The 15990-nt window shown below is 39.9% G+C and overlaps 2 protein-coding genes across 2 annotated transcripts; one reads left to right on the top strand and one right to left on the bottom strand.

Moving 5' to 3' along the window:
- The first annotated feature begins 13586 nt into the window (after window positions 1-13586).
- LOC125585972 (S-locus-specific glycoprotein S6-like) lies at window positions 13587-14045 on the top strand. Its single transcript, XM_048755716.1, has one exon. It carries the CDS (start codon window positions 13587-13589, stop codon window positions 14043-14045), a length of 459 nt encoding a protein of 152 aa, XP_048611673.1.
- A 499-nt stretch (window positions 14046-14544) lies between these two features.
- LOC125585971 lies at window positions 14545-15756 on the bottom strand. The gene has a single exon (XM_048755715.1). It carries the CDS (start codon window positions 15754-15756, stop codon window positions 14545-14547), a length of 1212 nt encoding a protein of 403 aa, XP_048611672.1.
- Window positions 15757-15990: the final 234 nt, after the last annotated feature.

Raw genomic sequence — 15990 nt, 5'->3', positions numbered from 1 at the left:
GACTTTTTATCAGTACGGCGTCATTGGTAGAGATATATTTTTTAATGAAACATTTACATTCGAAGACACTTTCCAAGTTATTAATTACAACATGGGTCAGTTTGTGCTCCTAGCACACTTTCCTCCGTAAAAAGTGAAAAAGCTCATATGTAAAATTTCTGTTTTGTCCTCAGCTTTAACTACCCATTACACTACTCATTATTAACTAAGTAAAAGCAACGTAAACTATGCTTTTGCCGTGCTTTCACCACAGCCTTTGATTTTTTTTTTTAATCCAATGGTTGAATTCAGTTAGACAAACTATGATTTGACTTATATCTACAAAGTTCACAGCCATTGGATTTATTTTTGTAGATCCTGAATCGATGTGTTTCGTTAATTCATTACATTCTCTCTCGCTCTCTCTCTCACATAAAATTCATGTTCTTCTTTCTCACCATCACTCCGTCATTGTCTGCGATTCAGAGTAATTAGAGCCACCGCTTGAATCAAAGTGGCCCATAGTTGAAATATCTTAAAAAGCAGACTCAGTGAATAAAACTTCTTAAGTCGTGATCCTTCACTCTTCTACATTACTTGCTGATGAAGCGGCGATGAAACTTGTCGGAGATATATGGAAGTTAGGTAGGAGAAAGTTTGGTTCATCACCGTCTGCCTGAGCATTTTGGTTTGGACTTGCTAGATTCAGCTCTTGGACATGGTCGAGCTTTGGCGTTTCCGGTACTCCACCGGTTTAGTTAATCAATCAGATTCCATCAAATATTTATACGCTTCTCTATATTGTCTCTCTTTGCTGCAAATGTCTGTATATCCATAAGAACTTTTCCTTGCGAGGTTCAATATTTTATGAGCTCTCGTTGCTCTGTATATGTACAACAATTGTTTTAGTGAGTTTAAGTGAATCTTAAGTGCTTCTTGTTCTATTACTTATTGGTTATGGTGACGATGATCATATTTCGTCTCTTAGAATTTGAAATGGTGATCGGTTTACTTGTCATGTTTCTAGTTGAACTTGAGTTAACGTCTTGGACAGTATTGGAGCGCACACGTGGACATCCTTAGACCAATGTACATGTGGATAACAACGAAACAATGTACACATCTATATAGAATTCTTCCATATAAACATGCACAAACACAAACATTCATGGACATTATTCTATTCATGTATGTTTTTTTTTGTGCAACCTACATTCATATATGTTATTAGTATTTATCTACGTGTACATCATCGATCTTTAGTTGTGTACATGAAGTTTATCAAAAACTTAACAAGCGTGTTCACCGTAGGCATGTCCATGTGTACACTGATGCGGTTTTTCTACATAATATCCATGTGTACACAAGATTGGAAATGCTGTTAGACTTCTTCTGGACTACATGCCTTTGTCCACCTACCATACACCAAACCATAGTCACATAGGAAAACTAAATAATCAATTGAGGACTAAAGCTTTTACAAGCTTTTACAGATACTGATCATAAAAAATATGAGGGATTTACAAGGTAAATAGTTTACCAATTTCAAGCAAGTTTCACTGATGGCAAAAACAATATAACCAAACATTCTTTCGTAAAAATACAAAACATAAATGAGGAACATGTAATAAATAAATAATGTAAACCTCATATTGCCAACATATATTGAACACAAATCCATTTCCTCTTTGAAAGATTAAAAGATTCTACTTTTAAGTGGGATCATAGCATGAAAAAGCATTATAAGAATGCTTTTTAATGCTTTTTCTGAAAGTGTAGTATTTCTATCAAATGTGAAAAATTACTATGTACAAGATATTTCTACTGAATTTCATCCACATGACAATTCATACAGTACGTCCACATGGACAACGCTTATACAAAGTATGTACAAATCATAATAAGGCATTCACCATAGTAATGATTTTCTGTGTACAAACTACTTTGTTAGGTTGTCGCTATTTTTCCTTGTCCACATTGTGTTGTCTACCACCATCAACGCTCTATTGTTAGCAGAGACCATAAGGTTCGTCTCTATGACTCCATGCCATCAAAACCTTGTATCTGACGAAGGACGCATCCATCACAGCCACAGTGGTGTAGACAGTTGTATACCATGAGGAAACGGCGGCGGTGAAGGATCCAATTGAACAGTCATATGATTCCCAGAAACATGGTGGAGAGCACATTCTTACCCGTCCATAGGACCTATCATATGATTCCCAGAAACATGGTGGAGAGCACATTCTTACCCGTCCATAGGACCCAAATAGTTTCACATATCTTACAACCCATTTGTAGGCAAGAGGAGTGAGCTCGTCTATTCGACCTAACGCTAAACGCCTGCTGAATCAAGTAAGAATTGGTTGTTACGCAAACAGAAATCAGCGGATTCAAAGAAAATCTGAATCATAACTCACTCTAGGGTTTGGCTGCTTCTTATCACAGACACCACGCTTCTTCTTGTCGTTCTCAGAGAAATCTGCGGATTCAAAGAAAATCTGGGAACTATGAATACTTTGCGTCTCTTGACGAGAAGGTTACAGGAAAGGTTAGGTTTGGTGATGATTCAAGGATAGATATAAGAGGAAAAGGATCGATTGTCTTTCTTAGCAAGGGGGGCAAGAAGAAAATACTATCGGATGTCTACTTCATTCCGGACTTAAGAAGTAATATCATCAGTTTGGGTCAAGAAACAGAGTCTGGATGCGATGTCAGAATGAGAGATGATTATCTCACTCTATCTGATCGGGAAGGTAACCTACTTGTGAAGTCATTCAGGTCTAAGAATCGACTCTACAAGGTAGCAATGGATGTGGAAAACAATAGGTGTCTGCAACTGTCAAAGCTCGGTGATTCATTCATATGGCACGCTAGACTCGGACATGTGAACATAGACACGATGAAGACTATGATAAGTAAAGACATCGTTACAGGTATACCTAAGATTTCAGTAGAGAAAGAAACTTGCTCCTCGTGTCTCTTAGGGAAACAAACGCGGAGAGTCTTTCCAAAGGCAACTACTTATCGCGCCTCAAACGTTCTTGAGCTCATCCATGGTGACCTCTGTGGACCCATATCACCTCCAACTATGGCGAAGAAGAGATATGTATTTTTGTTGATTGATGATCACTCCAGGTGCATGTGGACTATCTTGTTGCAAGAGAAGAGTGAAGCGTTTGAGAAATTCAAAAAATTCAAGAGTCTTGTTGAACAAGAAACTGGAGCAACGATCAAAACACTACGAACAAATCGAGGTGGAGAGTTCACATCTCATGAGTTTCAAGCCTTCTGTGAAACTCAAGGGATATAGAGACACTTAACGGCGCCTTATTCCCCGCAGTAGAATGGAGTCGTAGAGAGGCGTAACAGGACACTGATGGAGATGACCAGAAGCATTATGAAGCACATGGACGTGCCAAACTGGTTATGGGGAGAGGCAGTTAGACACTCAACCTATGTGATCAACAGAGTAGCAACAAGGAATTTGAATATACAAACCCCATACGAGAGTTTTAAGAAGAAGAAGCCAAACGTGAACCACCTACGAGTGTTTGGCTGCGTCTGTTACGCAAAATCAGAAGCACCACATCTGAGAAAGCTAGATGATCGCTCTCGAGCGTTGGTGCATCTAGGTGTTGAGCCAGTAACAAAAGCATATCGTCTGTACGATCTAAACGTTCGCAAAGTGGTTGTTAGCAGGGATGTTGTTTTTTGATGAACATAAGAGTTGGGATTGGAATGATAAAGGAAAGAAAATAATCAGAGAGCAAAGTGTGATTACATTCCCAAGCTACGGTGGTGAGAATGAGGTGATTACAACTGATGAAGATGGTACAGAAGATCATGTTGTCAAGGAAGAAGAAGATGAGATACAGAGTGATGAAGATGGCTCTGCTTCAGGCGAATAGTCTATACCGAGAAGATCAAATAGGGAAACAAAGAGACCAAGTTACCTAGACGATTATGTTCTGATGTTAGAAGAACTCGAGACAGAACGTATACTTCTTCTTGTCAATGAGGAACCGTGGGATTGGAATGAAGCCAAGAATGAGAGATTTTGGCAAGAAGCTTGCGAAGATGAGATTAAGTCTATAAAGAAAAATAAAACGTGGACTCTCGTTGATCTCCCTGATGGCTGCAAAGCAATAGGATTGAAGTGGGTTTTTATGATTAAACGCAATGCAGACGGGACTATAAATAAATATAAAGCTAGGCTTGTGGCAAAGGGTTATGTGCAACGTCATGGTATAGACTTCGAGGAAGTTTTTGCACCTGTGGCTAGAATAGAAACTGTTCGAGTTATCTTGGCTCTAGCAGCATCAAATGGCTGGGAGCTGCATCACCTAGATGTAAAAACCGCATTTCTTCATGGAGATCTGTTGGAAGAAGTGTATGTTTCTCAACCCGAAGGATTCAAGATAAAAGGAAGTGAGAACAAGGTTTATCGACTACACAAGGCTCTTTATGGTCTTTGACAGGCACCAAGAGCTTGGAATATTAAATTAAAGACAATCCTCAAGGAGTTAGGTTTCATCAAGTGTGCTAAAGAGCCTTCTCCGTTCAGAAAATCAACGAAGAGTTATCAACTGTTGGTTGCAGTGTAAGTGGATGACTTGCTTGTTACAAGCACTGGCTTAGACGTGATTCAAGACTTCAAGAGGGAGATGGCCTCTAAATTTGAGATGAGTGACTTGGGAAAGCTCACTTACTATCTTGGAATCGAAGTGATACAATCAATAGAAGGTATAACGTTGAAACAAGAGAGATATGCGACTAAAATCTTGGAGGAAGCAGGAATGGGCGACTGTAATGTTGTTCAGATACCGATGGATCCAGGACTTAAGCTGTCAAAGGCGATTGAAGAAGAAGGAGTCAACGAGAAAGAGTTTAGACGCAATATTGGCTGTCTTCGATATCTTATACACACAAGACCTGATCTTGCTCAATCAGTTGGGGTTCTAAGCCGGTGCACGATCCGAAGACATCACATGGAGCTGCTTTGAAGCAGATACTGCGGTATCTACGTGGGACGTGCTGCCTTGGGCTACACTTCAAAGCCGGTAACAAGAAAGGGCTCATAGGCTATAGTGACAGCAGTTACAATGTGGATCCTGATGATGGAAGGTCTACTACTGGACATATCTTCTATCTCAATGAATGTCTGGTTACTTGGTGTTCACAAAAACAAGAGATTGTTGCATTATCTTCTTGTGCGGCAGAGTTCATGGCGGCAACTGAAACAGCAAAACAAGCATTGTGGCTTCAAGAACTTCTTGAATAAATCACGAGTTAGGGAACTCAGAAAGCAGTAATTCGTATTGACAATAAATCGGAAATTGCTCTGTCCAAGAATCCGGTATTTCATGGGAGGAGCAAGCACATTCACACAAGGTTTCATTTCATCAGAGAATGCGTTGAAGACGGTTTGGTGGACGTGGAGTATGTCGCAGAGAGAGTCCAAAAGGCTGATATCTTAACAAAAGCACTTGGGAAGATTAAGTTTAAGGAGATGAGAGATCTCATTGGAGTTCAAAGTGTGAAGGATGGTGACTTCAAGCTTAAGGGGGAGAATGTTGACTTAGCTTGAAGATCAAGTTAGATAAGAGTTATCCTAATGAGTTTAGGAATATTGATGGTTATCCATAAGATATGTTTCCTAATGAGTTTATGAGTTTATATGTGTTATATAAGGAGATGATAATCTTGTGGCATAACTTGTGAGTCAAGAGAGCTTTAGTTTGAGCTAGTTCTAAAGCTATTAATAAAGTGAGTCTTTATATATTGGATCTTGAGTGTGTTCAATTACAATAGTGGTGCTGTGTGTTTCGCTCACCGTGTACACCTTCTGGGCTGCTAAGAGAGGATACGACTTCAACTTCCTTGGACCATTCTTGTTTGGTGCTCTCATCGTGCTCGTTGCCTTTGCCATGATACAAGTAACGCTACTTGTTCCAAACTCGTTACCGAGAGACGAGAGTTAGAGTTTTGGGCTTAGCTAGTGAAATGTAGAAGTCTCGCGTTTTCAGCTACAAGTAAGAAACTCGCACCTCGCGCATTAGCCTATTGAATGTCGTAGTTTTGGTACCATTAATCTTTTTAGGCTAACAAGTTAGAAACTCGAGTTCACTGTAGTCATTACAGAGAGAGAGAGAGAGATAATTATAGTTTTAACCTATATATGAAATGTGGTAGCCTTGATTGCATAACTGTGTTTTTGATTAATGTTGTGCAGGTTTTTTTCCCGTTAGGGAGGACAGCGGTGATGATTTATGGTTTCTTGGCATCGGTAATATTCTTCGGGTACATAGTCTATGATACAAACAATCTGCTCAAACGGTTAATACACATATGATGAGTATATTTGGGCAGCGGTTTCTCTCTACTTGGACATCATCAATCTCTTCTTACTATGTTTAGAGCTTTACAGAGTTAGACGATTGTGAAGATGAGGTAGTTAAAATGTCTTTGATCTCTAGAAACTGTTGTAATAAGAAAGTGTGTGTGTGTGTGTGTGTGTGTGTGTGTTTTTGTATATATTCTGGTACTGTTCACACGTACATGTATATGATTGGTATACCTTCATTAAAGTTGCCAACAAAAATCAAAGGGTAATTCTATAGTTGCGTTGAGAATGTGTAACTAACTTCGTATTGTCATTTTTGTAAACAAACCAAACCAGAAGAACCAAGGTAACTATAATGGCTTGTAGTTTGGTTTAGAAAAGTTGTTGAGTGTTTAAGATGTTGTTGTACTTTTTCTGTGTAAGCATGGCCTTAAGCTAGAACTAAAATGTGTTAGTGGGAGCAGTTGAAATAGTCAGAGAAGAAAGTAGATGTCTCATATAAGTTTGTAGTAGTGTGTGTGTTTGTAAGGTAATGAAAAATGATGTGTTAAGCTTCTGAAAAAAAAGAACTCACTCGCAAGGTTAATGCAAAACAGAGCAATGAAGATCAAACTACTTGACTCTGTTTTTTCATAAAGATCTCATCATGGTATCAGAGCTCCTTGCGATCTATGGAGCCACTCTGAACAAAGTGGAAGTTGTAGGCCAAGAGGGTGCAGCAGGAAGAAACACTAAGGACAAAGAAGCCAAGGCAATGGTTCAAGGAACCAAGAAGAACAAGAAAGAAATTGAAGAAGAGAAGAAGTGGTGTCACAAAGACAACCACAATGAAGAAGAAATTGAGAATCACTTGTTTACAGCAAGACAAGAAGAACAAGAAACAACAGAAGAAAAGAGATGGCTTATTGACAGTGGGTGTACAAATCACATGACACCAAATGAGAAGATTTTTGTCAGGCTCAACACAAACATAAATGTTCCAATACGAGTTGGAAATGGAGCTGTGATGATATCAAAAAGAAAAGGAGATATTAAGGTGATGACCAAGAAAGGCAAGATAATCATAAGAGATGTGCTTCTTGTTCCCAATCTCGGAAAAAGTCTCCTTAGTATCCCTCAAATGATTACAAATGGGTATCAAGTTACCTTTAAAGGAAGTAAGTGCATTATTCATGATCAAGTTGGAAGAAAGATAGGAGAAATTCCAATGGTGAACAAAAGCTTCCACATCAAATGGTCTACCAAAGAAGAGACAGCAATGGTTGCAAATGAAGATATTGCTGAGTTATGGCATAATAGACTTGGGCATACATGCTTTACAAACCTGAAGATCATGCAAACAAAAGAGATGGTGAGAGGCTTACCAAAGTTCAACACTAGTCAAGAAGGGTGTGAGAGTTGCATTCTGAGCAAGCACTGTCGTGACTCCTTTCCAAAGGTTTCAGAAACAAGATCAAAGGAAAGACTTGAACTAATCCATAGTGACGTTTGCGGTCCAATGCAGAATGCATCTCTAAGCGGCAGCAGGTACATTCTCACTTTCATTGATGATGCTACAATAATGGTATGGGTTTAATTCTTGAAAGCAAAGTCAGAGGTGTTTCAAACCTTCAAGAAGTTTAAAAATCTGGTAGAAAATCAAGCTAGTTGCAGAATCAAGAAGCTTAGAACTGATCGTGGAACAGAGTATCTATCTAGAGAGTTTACAAACTTTTTGGAAGAGAATGGGATAGAAAGGCAATTGACTGCAACATATTCTCCGCAACAAAATGGAGTTTCAGAAAGAAGAAATAGAACCTTGGTGGAGATGGCGAGAGCAATGATAAAATTCTAAAACTTGCCACTGAAGTTTTGGGCCGAAGCTGTCCACACTGCGGCATATGTTCAGAATCGAACTACAACAAGAGCTATCAGAAGTATAACTCCTCTAGAAGCCTGGAATGGAATAAAGCCTTCAGTAAACCACATGAGAGTTTTCGGAAGTGTCTGTTATGTATACATCCCAGATGAGAAACGAAGAAAATGGGATGACAAGTCAAAGAAGGCGATATTTGTCGGTTACAGTTCTCAAACAAAAGGATACAGAGTGTACTTGCTAGAAGAAAACAAAGTTGACATTTCCAGAGATGTTATTTTTCAAGAAAGAAGCAGATGGGACTGGGAGAAGAAGGAAGTTATTAAACATCTCAGTGTTTCTTCTGAACTCGAAGTCATCAAAGAAGGTACAAGAACCGATGAACCAGAACCAAGTGATTATGAACCTGGAGAAAGAAGAAACACTCAGCCTTCTTCACCAAATCAAGTATCTGTCAACTAAGAGGAAAGATCAAATCGACTAAACAGAGTACTAGACAGTCCAAGCTCAAGTCCACCAAACAGAAAGGCTAGGGCAATGGATGATCTTCTACTATCTGCTTCATATGCTGACACTGAGTATTCTGCAGTGAGTGAAGGTTGTTACTCAAGTTTTGAAGAACCCCGCTGTTTGATGAAGCTGTGAATCACAAAGAATGGAGAGAAGCAATGAAGGAAGAGATACAGATGATTGAAAAGAATCAAACTTGGGAACTCGTCAAAAGTCCTCTGAACAAAAACATTGTTGGAGTGAAGTGGATATACAGGTTGAAAACTGATGCAAAAGGAGAGGTGATAAAACACAAAGCAAGGTTGGCGGCCAAGGGATTTTTACAACAATACGGTGTTGACTACTTGGAGACGTTTGCTCCTGTTTCAAGACATGAAACCATCAGATTGCTTCTTGCTGTTGCAGCTCAAAAGAGATGGAAATTGTTTCAACTTGATGTTAAATCAGCTTTCTTAAATGGTCATCTAGAAGAAGAAATATATGCTGAGCAACCACTTGGCTTTGAAGAAGAAGGGAAAGAAGATCATGTTTTGCGCTTGTATAAAGCTCTCTATGGTCTTAAACAGGCCCCTAGAGCTTGGTACAGCAGAATAGATGAGTTCTTCTTGAAAGAAAACTTCAGGAGGAGTGAAAACGACCATGCGCTGTATACTAAGAAGGTCAATGGAAAGATTCTGATAGTGTGCATCTATGTTGATGATCTCATTGTCACTGGTGATGATGATCGCATGATTGAAGAATTCAAGACAGCGATGAAGAATGAGTTTGAGATGTCTGATTTGGGTTTGCTAAACTACTTTCTTGGTATGGAGGTTGTACAAGATGAAGAGGGAATATCACTCTCTCAAGAGTGCTATGCAAAAAAACTGCTTGAAAAATTCAACATGAAGGACTGCAAGACCATGGAAACACCACTGGTACCCCACAGCGACAGTCAAGAAGATGGAGAGGAGTTCACTGATCCTAAGATCTATAGAAGTCTAGTGGGAGGCCTGTTGTATCTAACGGCCACTCGACCAGACCTCATGTTCTCTGCATCTTAGTTGTCAAGATACTTGAAGGAACCTAGAAGCAAACATCTCAAGGAAGCAAAAAGAGTTCTCAGATATATCAAAGGGACAAGTGATATGGGTTTGCATTTTACTGCAATTAAAGAACCAAGACTGATTGGATACTCAGACAGTGATTGGGGAGGATGCAAAGAAGAATTAAATCAACTACAGGTTATTGTTTCAGTCTCGGTTCTGCAATCTTCTCTGGGCAAACTAGCAAACAAGATACTATTGCTCAATCAACAGCTGAGGCTGAGTACATGGCTCTGTGTGCTGCAGCAAATCAATCGGTATGGCTGAAGAGATTGCTTGAATACTTAATGTTCAATGATCAAGTGGGAGTTCCTATCTATTGCGACAGTCAATCAGCCATAGCCATTGGAATAAACCCTGTCCAACATAGAAGAACCAAGCATATTCAGATAAAATATCATGTGGTGAGAGAGTATGAGAAGAATGGAGATATTTAACTTCAGTACTGCAAAGGCGAGGAACAAATGGCAGGACATATTCACAAAAGCTCTAGGAGGAAAGATGTTCGAAAAGTTTTGTCATCAACTTGGTTTGATTAACAAAATGACAAGTGGGAGTGTTGATTAATGTCATTTTTGTAATCAAACCAAACTAGAAGAACCAAGGTAACTATAATGGCTTGTAGTTTGGTTTAGAAAAGTTGTTGAGTGTCTAAGAAGTTGTTGTACTTAGCCATTATAAGCATGGCCTTAAGCTAGAACTAAAATGTGTTAGTGGGAGCAGTTGAAATAGTCAGAGAAGAAAGTAGATGTCTCATATAAGTTTGTAGTAGTGTGTGTTTGTAAGGTAATGAAAAATGATGTGTTAAGCTTCTGAAAAAAAAAACTCTTTCACTCACAAGGTTAATACAAAACAAAGCAATGAAGATCAAACTACTTGACTCTGTTTTTTCATAAAGATCTCATCAAATCTACATGTCATGGATGGTAGTAGCTTTGGTGCGAAGGGAGAAGTGGTACAAATATCAATTAATTAATGTTTTAGTAAGATCTTTTCTCCGGTCTATCTTTTGCATGCAGTCAGAAACCTTGGTTCTCTTTTAATCCCATTGAAACTGGATCGAGAAGAAGATGTCATTCAGCCACATTCTGTCAGTATCTCTACTTTCAATCTTCTTGTTTCAATTCGGTAATTCCGGGGACATATTAAGGAGTAGAGACAGATGGGTTTCAGTTAAGGGCGGCGGCACACTTGTATCTGCTAGAGAAACATTTGAGGCTGGGTTCTTTAGATTTGCAGCAACTGAAGGCTGGTTTTTAGGAATTTGGTACAAAAATGTACCCGAAAGAACTTATGTTTGGGTAGGTAATAGAGAAGAACCTTTACTCAGTTCTGACGGGAACTTAGAAGTCTATGATGGGAAGTTGGTTATCCGGGACAAGTCTAATGCTGTGTGGTCCTTGACTAGAAATGAAAGAAGAAAGAGTTCTTCAACAACAGTTGCTCAACTCTTGGACAACGGGAAGTTCGTTCTCAAAGATCCCAACAACGACAATCCTGAAGATTTTTTTAGGTAGAGTTTCGAGGAACCGACTGATACCATACTTCCTGAGATGAAACTAGTATGGCATTTCCGAAACAAGTATCTGGCTTCCTGGAGAGCGGTTGATGATCCACAACCAGGAGATTATGAGTAAGATTCAAAAATGCACAATATCCGGTTCTTTCTACTTGGCTTAAAGCCTTGCCTATCTACAGCAGCGGTCCTTGGAACGGAACCAAGTTCATAGGAGCCCCTCCCTTGTTTAGATTAACATGGAATGTTGGACCAATTAGTTACAAGCCCAATGGACTGGATAATTAATTTTATAGTGTGAATAGAATTTTATAAGCCCTATGGGCTGGGTAAAATTTTTGAATTAATGTGAAAGTTTATGGAGATTTTTGGGCATATTTTGCAAGCCCAATGGCTGAGCAAATTGATGATTTTGGGCTTTAGATTTTTTTTTTTTTTTTAAATTATAAAACGATTTTACAAAACGTTTTAAATTGATCTGAAACAGTTCTAAGAACGCTATTTAGCTATTCTTCAGAACATTTTGATCTTATAAGACGACTCGTATTAAGAAACGATTTACGCGACAGTCTTTGACAGGTTCGCGATCTCGTTTTTCTTGATAAAAAAAACGATCCTTTGAAAAAAAAAATAGCGTTTAAAAACGCCTTATAGGTGATTTCTGAGAATGGCTATTAACGTTTAAGAACGCTTTACGCGATTTCTGAGAACGTTTATTAAGATTTAATAGTTTTAGTCGCTCATTTGAATTGAGTTCTCAATACTTACTGCGGTTTGTGTTTTGTAAACAGATTCTACGATGACTAGTGATGATAACAACACTAATGTCATTGGGGCAAACAGCAGTCCAACCAATGAGATGACAACCCAACCCGGGAATGGTCAACCACTTGGAGCACTGCTTACACAAGTTCCGTCTGTGCCTAGCAACATTAACGGACTTCAGCCCGATAAGTTTGATGGAACAAACTTCAAGCAGTGGCAGCAGAGGATGCACTTCTTTCTGACCACTCTGAATCTGGCCAAGTATCTTACTGAGGTCAAACCGGTGCTACCTGCGGACAATACTGATCCAAGGGTGCTTGCTAGCCTTGAAGCATGGAGGCATGGTGACTTCTTATGCAAAGGCTACATTCAAAACCGTTTGGTAGACCAACTGTTCAGTGTTTACAGTGAGGTCAAAAGTTCCAAAGATCTGTGGGATGCTTTGGAAAAGAAATATAAATCCTTCAATGTAAGTTCTAGGAAATTTGCTACGTCAAAATTTCTCAAATTCGTGATGGTCGATTCTCGACCTATCATGGATCAAGTGCATGAGCTACAACTGATCTTTCAAGAGATCGCTGAAGAAGGAATGAAGCTATGTGAAACTTTCACGGTGAATTGCTTCATTGAGAAGCTTCCGCCTAGTTGGGCAGACTCCAAAAACTATCTTGCTTACAAGCAAAAGGCCTTGACGCTGGCAATTCTGATTACCAGGCCATTTCAAAAGTCTGGGCCGAATAAGCTTGTCCAACAAGCCTCCACGAGCTTCAAGAAACAAGTTCAACCTTCCACGAACAACAAATTCACTGGGAAGTATAACTACTGTGGCAAGATAGGACATAGATCCGCGGAGTGTCGCAGGAAGGCTATGGGGAAAAATCAAGCCAACCTGACTGAAGCTGATCTGTGTGTTGTGGTCACAGAAGCTAACATAGTTGAAGCGAACCCAAAAGAATGGTGGTACGACACAGGTGCCACTACACACATCTGCATTGACAAAGAGATGTTCAGTACCTATCAGAAGTGTAAATCTGATAATCAAGTGAAGATGGGAAACGTCTCCCAGTCCAAGATCGAAGGTATTGGAAAAGTTGTGCTGAAGATGACTTCAGGCATGGAGGTCACTCTCACCAACGTCAAGCATGTTCCAGACATGAGGAAGAATCTAATTTCTGGATCTCACATCTTATATTCATCTCTCTCACTACACACATAAACCAAGCTTTCTCTCACTAGAAAAGAAAAAAAAAATACTTTTTAGATTTTTTTTCAAGTAAGTGTCTCGAGAGTATATCGTAGTAGTTAGTTCGTAGATTCTGTTTCGAGTGTTGCGAAACGGTCTCATCACGGTTGTATCCTGGGATTCAAAAATCGCATAAAAAACCGCACACATTACGGAAGATTTATTGAGTTAAGGAAAGAGATCATATCTCGGCTCCGTGAATTTCGTCTATTTCCTTATGATTTTTTAAACGTTTTTTTAGTCTTTATATTATCGTTTATATACCTTAAGTTTCGTAATTTTCAATCATGATTTTCGCGGTCCTACAATGGAAGGCGCAGCAGGTCTCGTATTTTTCAATTGCTACTACAGAAAACATATCCTACACAAGAGTACAATTATACCATGATGGATCACTGAGACACTACGCCTGGAACCAGAGCAGAAAAAAATGGGACCAGCAATGGAGCTCATTCCTTGAAGAGTGCGATCTGTATCGCCGATGTACTCCGAACGCTTATTGTCACCCTGGCGTTTCATCATCAGTGTGTGAATGTATCCCAGGTTTTGAGTACAGTGCCATAAACGTGATAAGTGAAGAGTGTGTGAGGAAAAAGCATGGGGCCTGCAATGGAGATCATTTCTCACTTCTTCCGAAAATGAATTTTCCCGACGCCTACAATGCTAGATCTTACCCGGCCATCAACAAAAGGAACAATGCGGTGGCATTTGCCTTGGGGATTGCAGTTGTACTGCGTATTCTATAAGCAGAAGCCTAGAAACTGGTAACCGGAACTGTATAACCTGGAGCGGAGACTTGGTTGATATCCGCAGTTATTCCGATGAGGGTCAAGACCTTTATGTGCGAACGGCGGCTGGTCATGGTAATTAACTTCTCAACTCTTTGGAATCTATTTACTTCAATTGCTTTTATAACTCTTTTTTTTTTTCCAGGGAAGAAGAAAAGCAAAACAGGATTGATCGTAGGTACTTGTGTTTGCATCTCGGTTTTGGCTCTTTTGTTAGCATTATTTTGCTACTGCAAGAGGAAAAAGAAGTGAGGGAGAGAAAGAGAAAGAGCTACCACCGCTGCATCAATTGGTAAGTAAAGAAATATCCCTTCTTTTTTTTAACTCAAAGAACATGAGAACTTAGCTCAAGTTTGCAAACATGGCAGACCAGTAGAACTGGTTAAAGAAAACAAATCAAAAACATAAGCATCACTGACAATGAAGGCCAAGGTTAACTCATCCTAAGGGAAGGATTTCAAAGTTCACCAATAACCTCAGTCTGGATGAGATCATGAAGCCACGCCGGTCCTCCCAAGGCAAGGTACGAACGTAGCCGTCCATCTCGGAGAACACTTGTAGATATCTTTCTTGCCACCTTATTAGACTCCCGTGACTCTACTTCAAACTCGATAACAGTAAACTCCAAGCAAATTGTCTCTATCTGTCGAAGTAAGCACCTATATCTTGGCCAGCGAGCAGGAGCTTTTATTGCATCTATCAGCTTTTGAGATTCAGTTCCAATACTGGCCTCTTCTATTCGCAGATCCCATAGGCTTCGAAGTACCCACAATAGACACTCCATTTCAGCCGCCAGTTTGTCCGAGGTAGGTACGAGTGCGTCTCTTGCATGCATACACACATCTCCTCGATGATTTCGTGTGATCCAAGCTACTCCTATGAACTGTTTATCACTTCTCCAGCTAGCATGAAGGTTGCATTTTATCATACCTTGTGTTGGCGGAAACCAGTACTTTGGCATGCCCATATCAGCCTGCACCTGCCCTCCATTACTCTCCGCCTTGTTCAGTATATTCCATAAAGCTGCTTCCTCTAGCGTTCTCTGAACAAACAGGGATGGCGATTCTTGTGTCTCCGCATATAACAAGCTGTTTCTGTTCTTCCATATCGTCCAGAGGATCCAGGGGATTGCTTGTCGCCGTTCCTGATTAAAAGTACTCGCTTCCATGAACTTCAAGCAGCTACCAAAGAGTTCAATCAAAGAAACGTCTTGAAAGACATAATCCAGAGGTAAACGGAACTCTCTCCAAAGTTCTTGTGCCTTACTGCAGTGGAAGAGAACGTGTTGTATTGTCTCCACATCTTGATTACACAACTTACATGTTTGTTCCACATGCATACCATGAGCTGTAAGGCGTTCTGCAACAGCTAGAGCCCCAGACACCGCCCGCCACCAAAACATACGAATCTTTGGTATCGTCGGTAGCTTCCAAATAAGCTTCTTTATTTCAATTACCGCCTGATCTTCTACCCTGTGATCGTCTCCACGGTTTGACGTTACGCTTGTAAGGAGCCAGCACCCACTTTTAACTGTGTAGTCACCTGACTTGTTGAAAGCCCATATCTCTCTGTCTTTCACTCTGCCAACACCAATCTGTTTGATTCGATCCACCTCATTTGGTGGGAAGAGCTGCTGCAGTAATTCCATTTTCCATTTTCCATTTCCCATCTTCACCTATGAGCTCAGAAACTCTCAGGTTGACATCAAAACATGGTTGTTTGTTCACCGGTCTTCGAGGAACTTCATCCAAAATCCACTTATCAGTCCACACGTGTATCTCTTTCATCACCTATGGATCTGATCAATCCCTTCCTCAGTAATTCCCTGCCAAAAATTATACTTCTCCAGGCATAAGGAGGTCTATATCCTTTACCGCACTCAAGAATGGTCGAGGATGCATAG

This window comes from Brassica napus, chromosome C4 (assembly GCF_020379485.1).
Source record: "Brassica napus cultivar Da-Ae chromosome C4, Da-Ae, whole genome shotgun sequence".
Classification (NCBI taxonomy): domain Eukaryota; kingdom Viridiplantae; phylum Streptophyta; class Magnoliopsida; order Brassicales; family Brassicaceae; genus Brassica; species Brassica napus.
The sequence above is the reverse complement of the archived record's forward strand: the minus strand, read 5'-3'. Positions and strand labels throughout refer to the sequence as shown.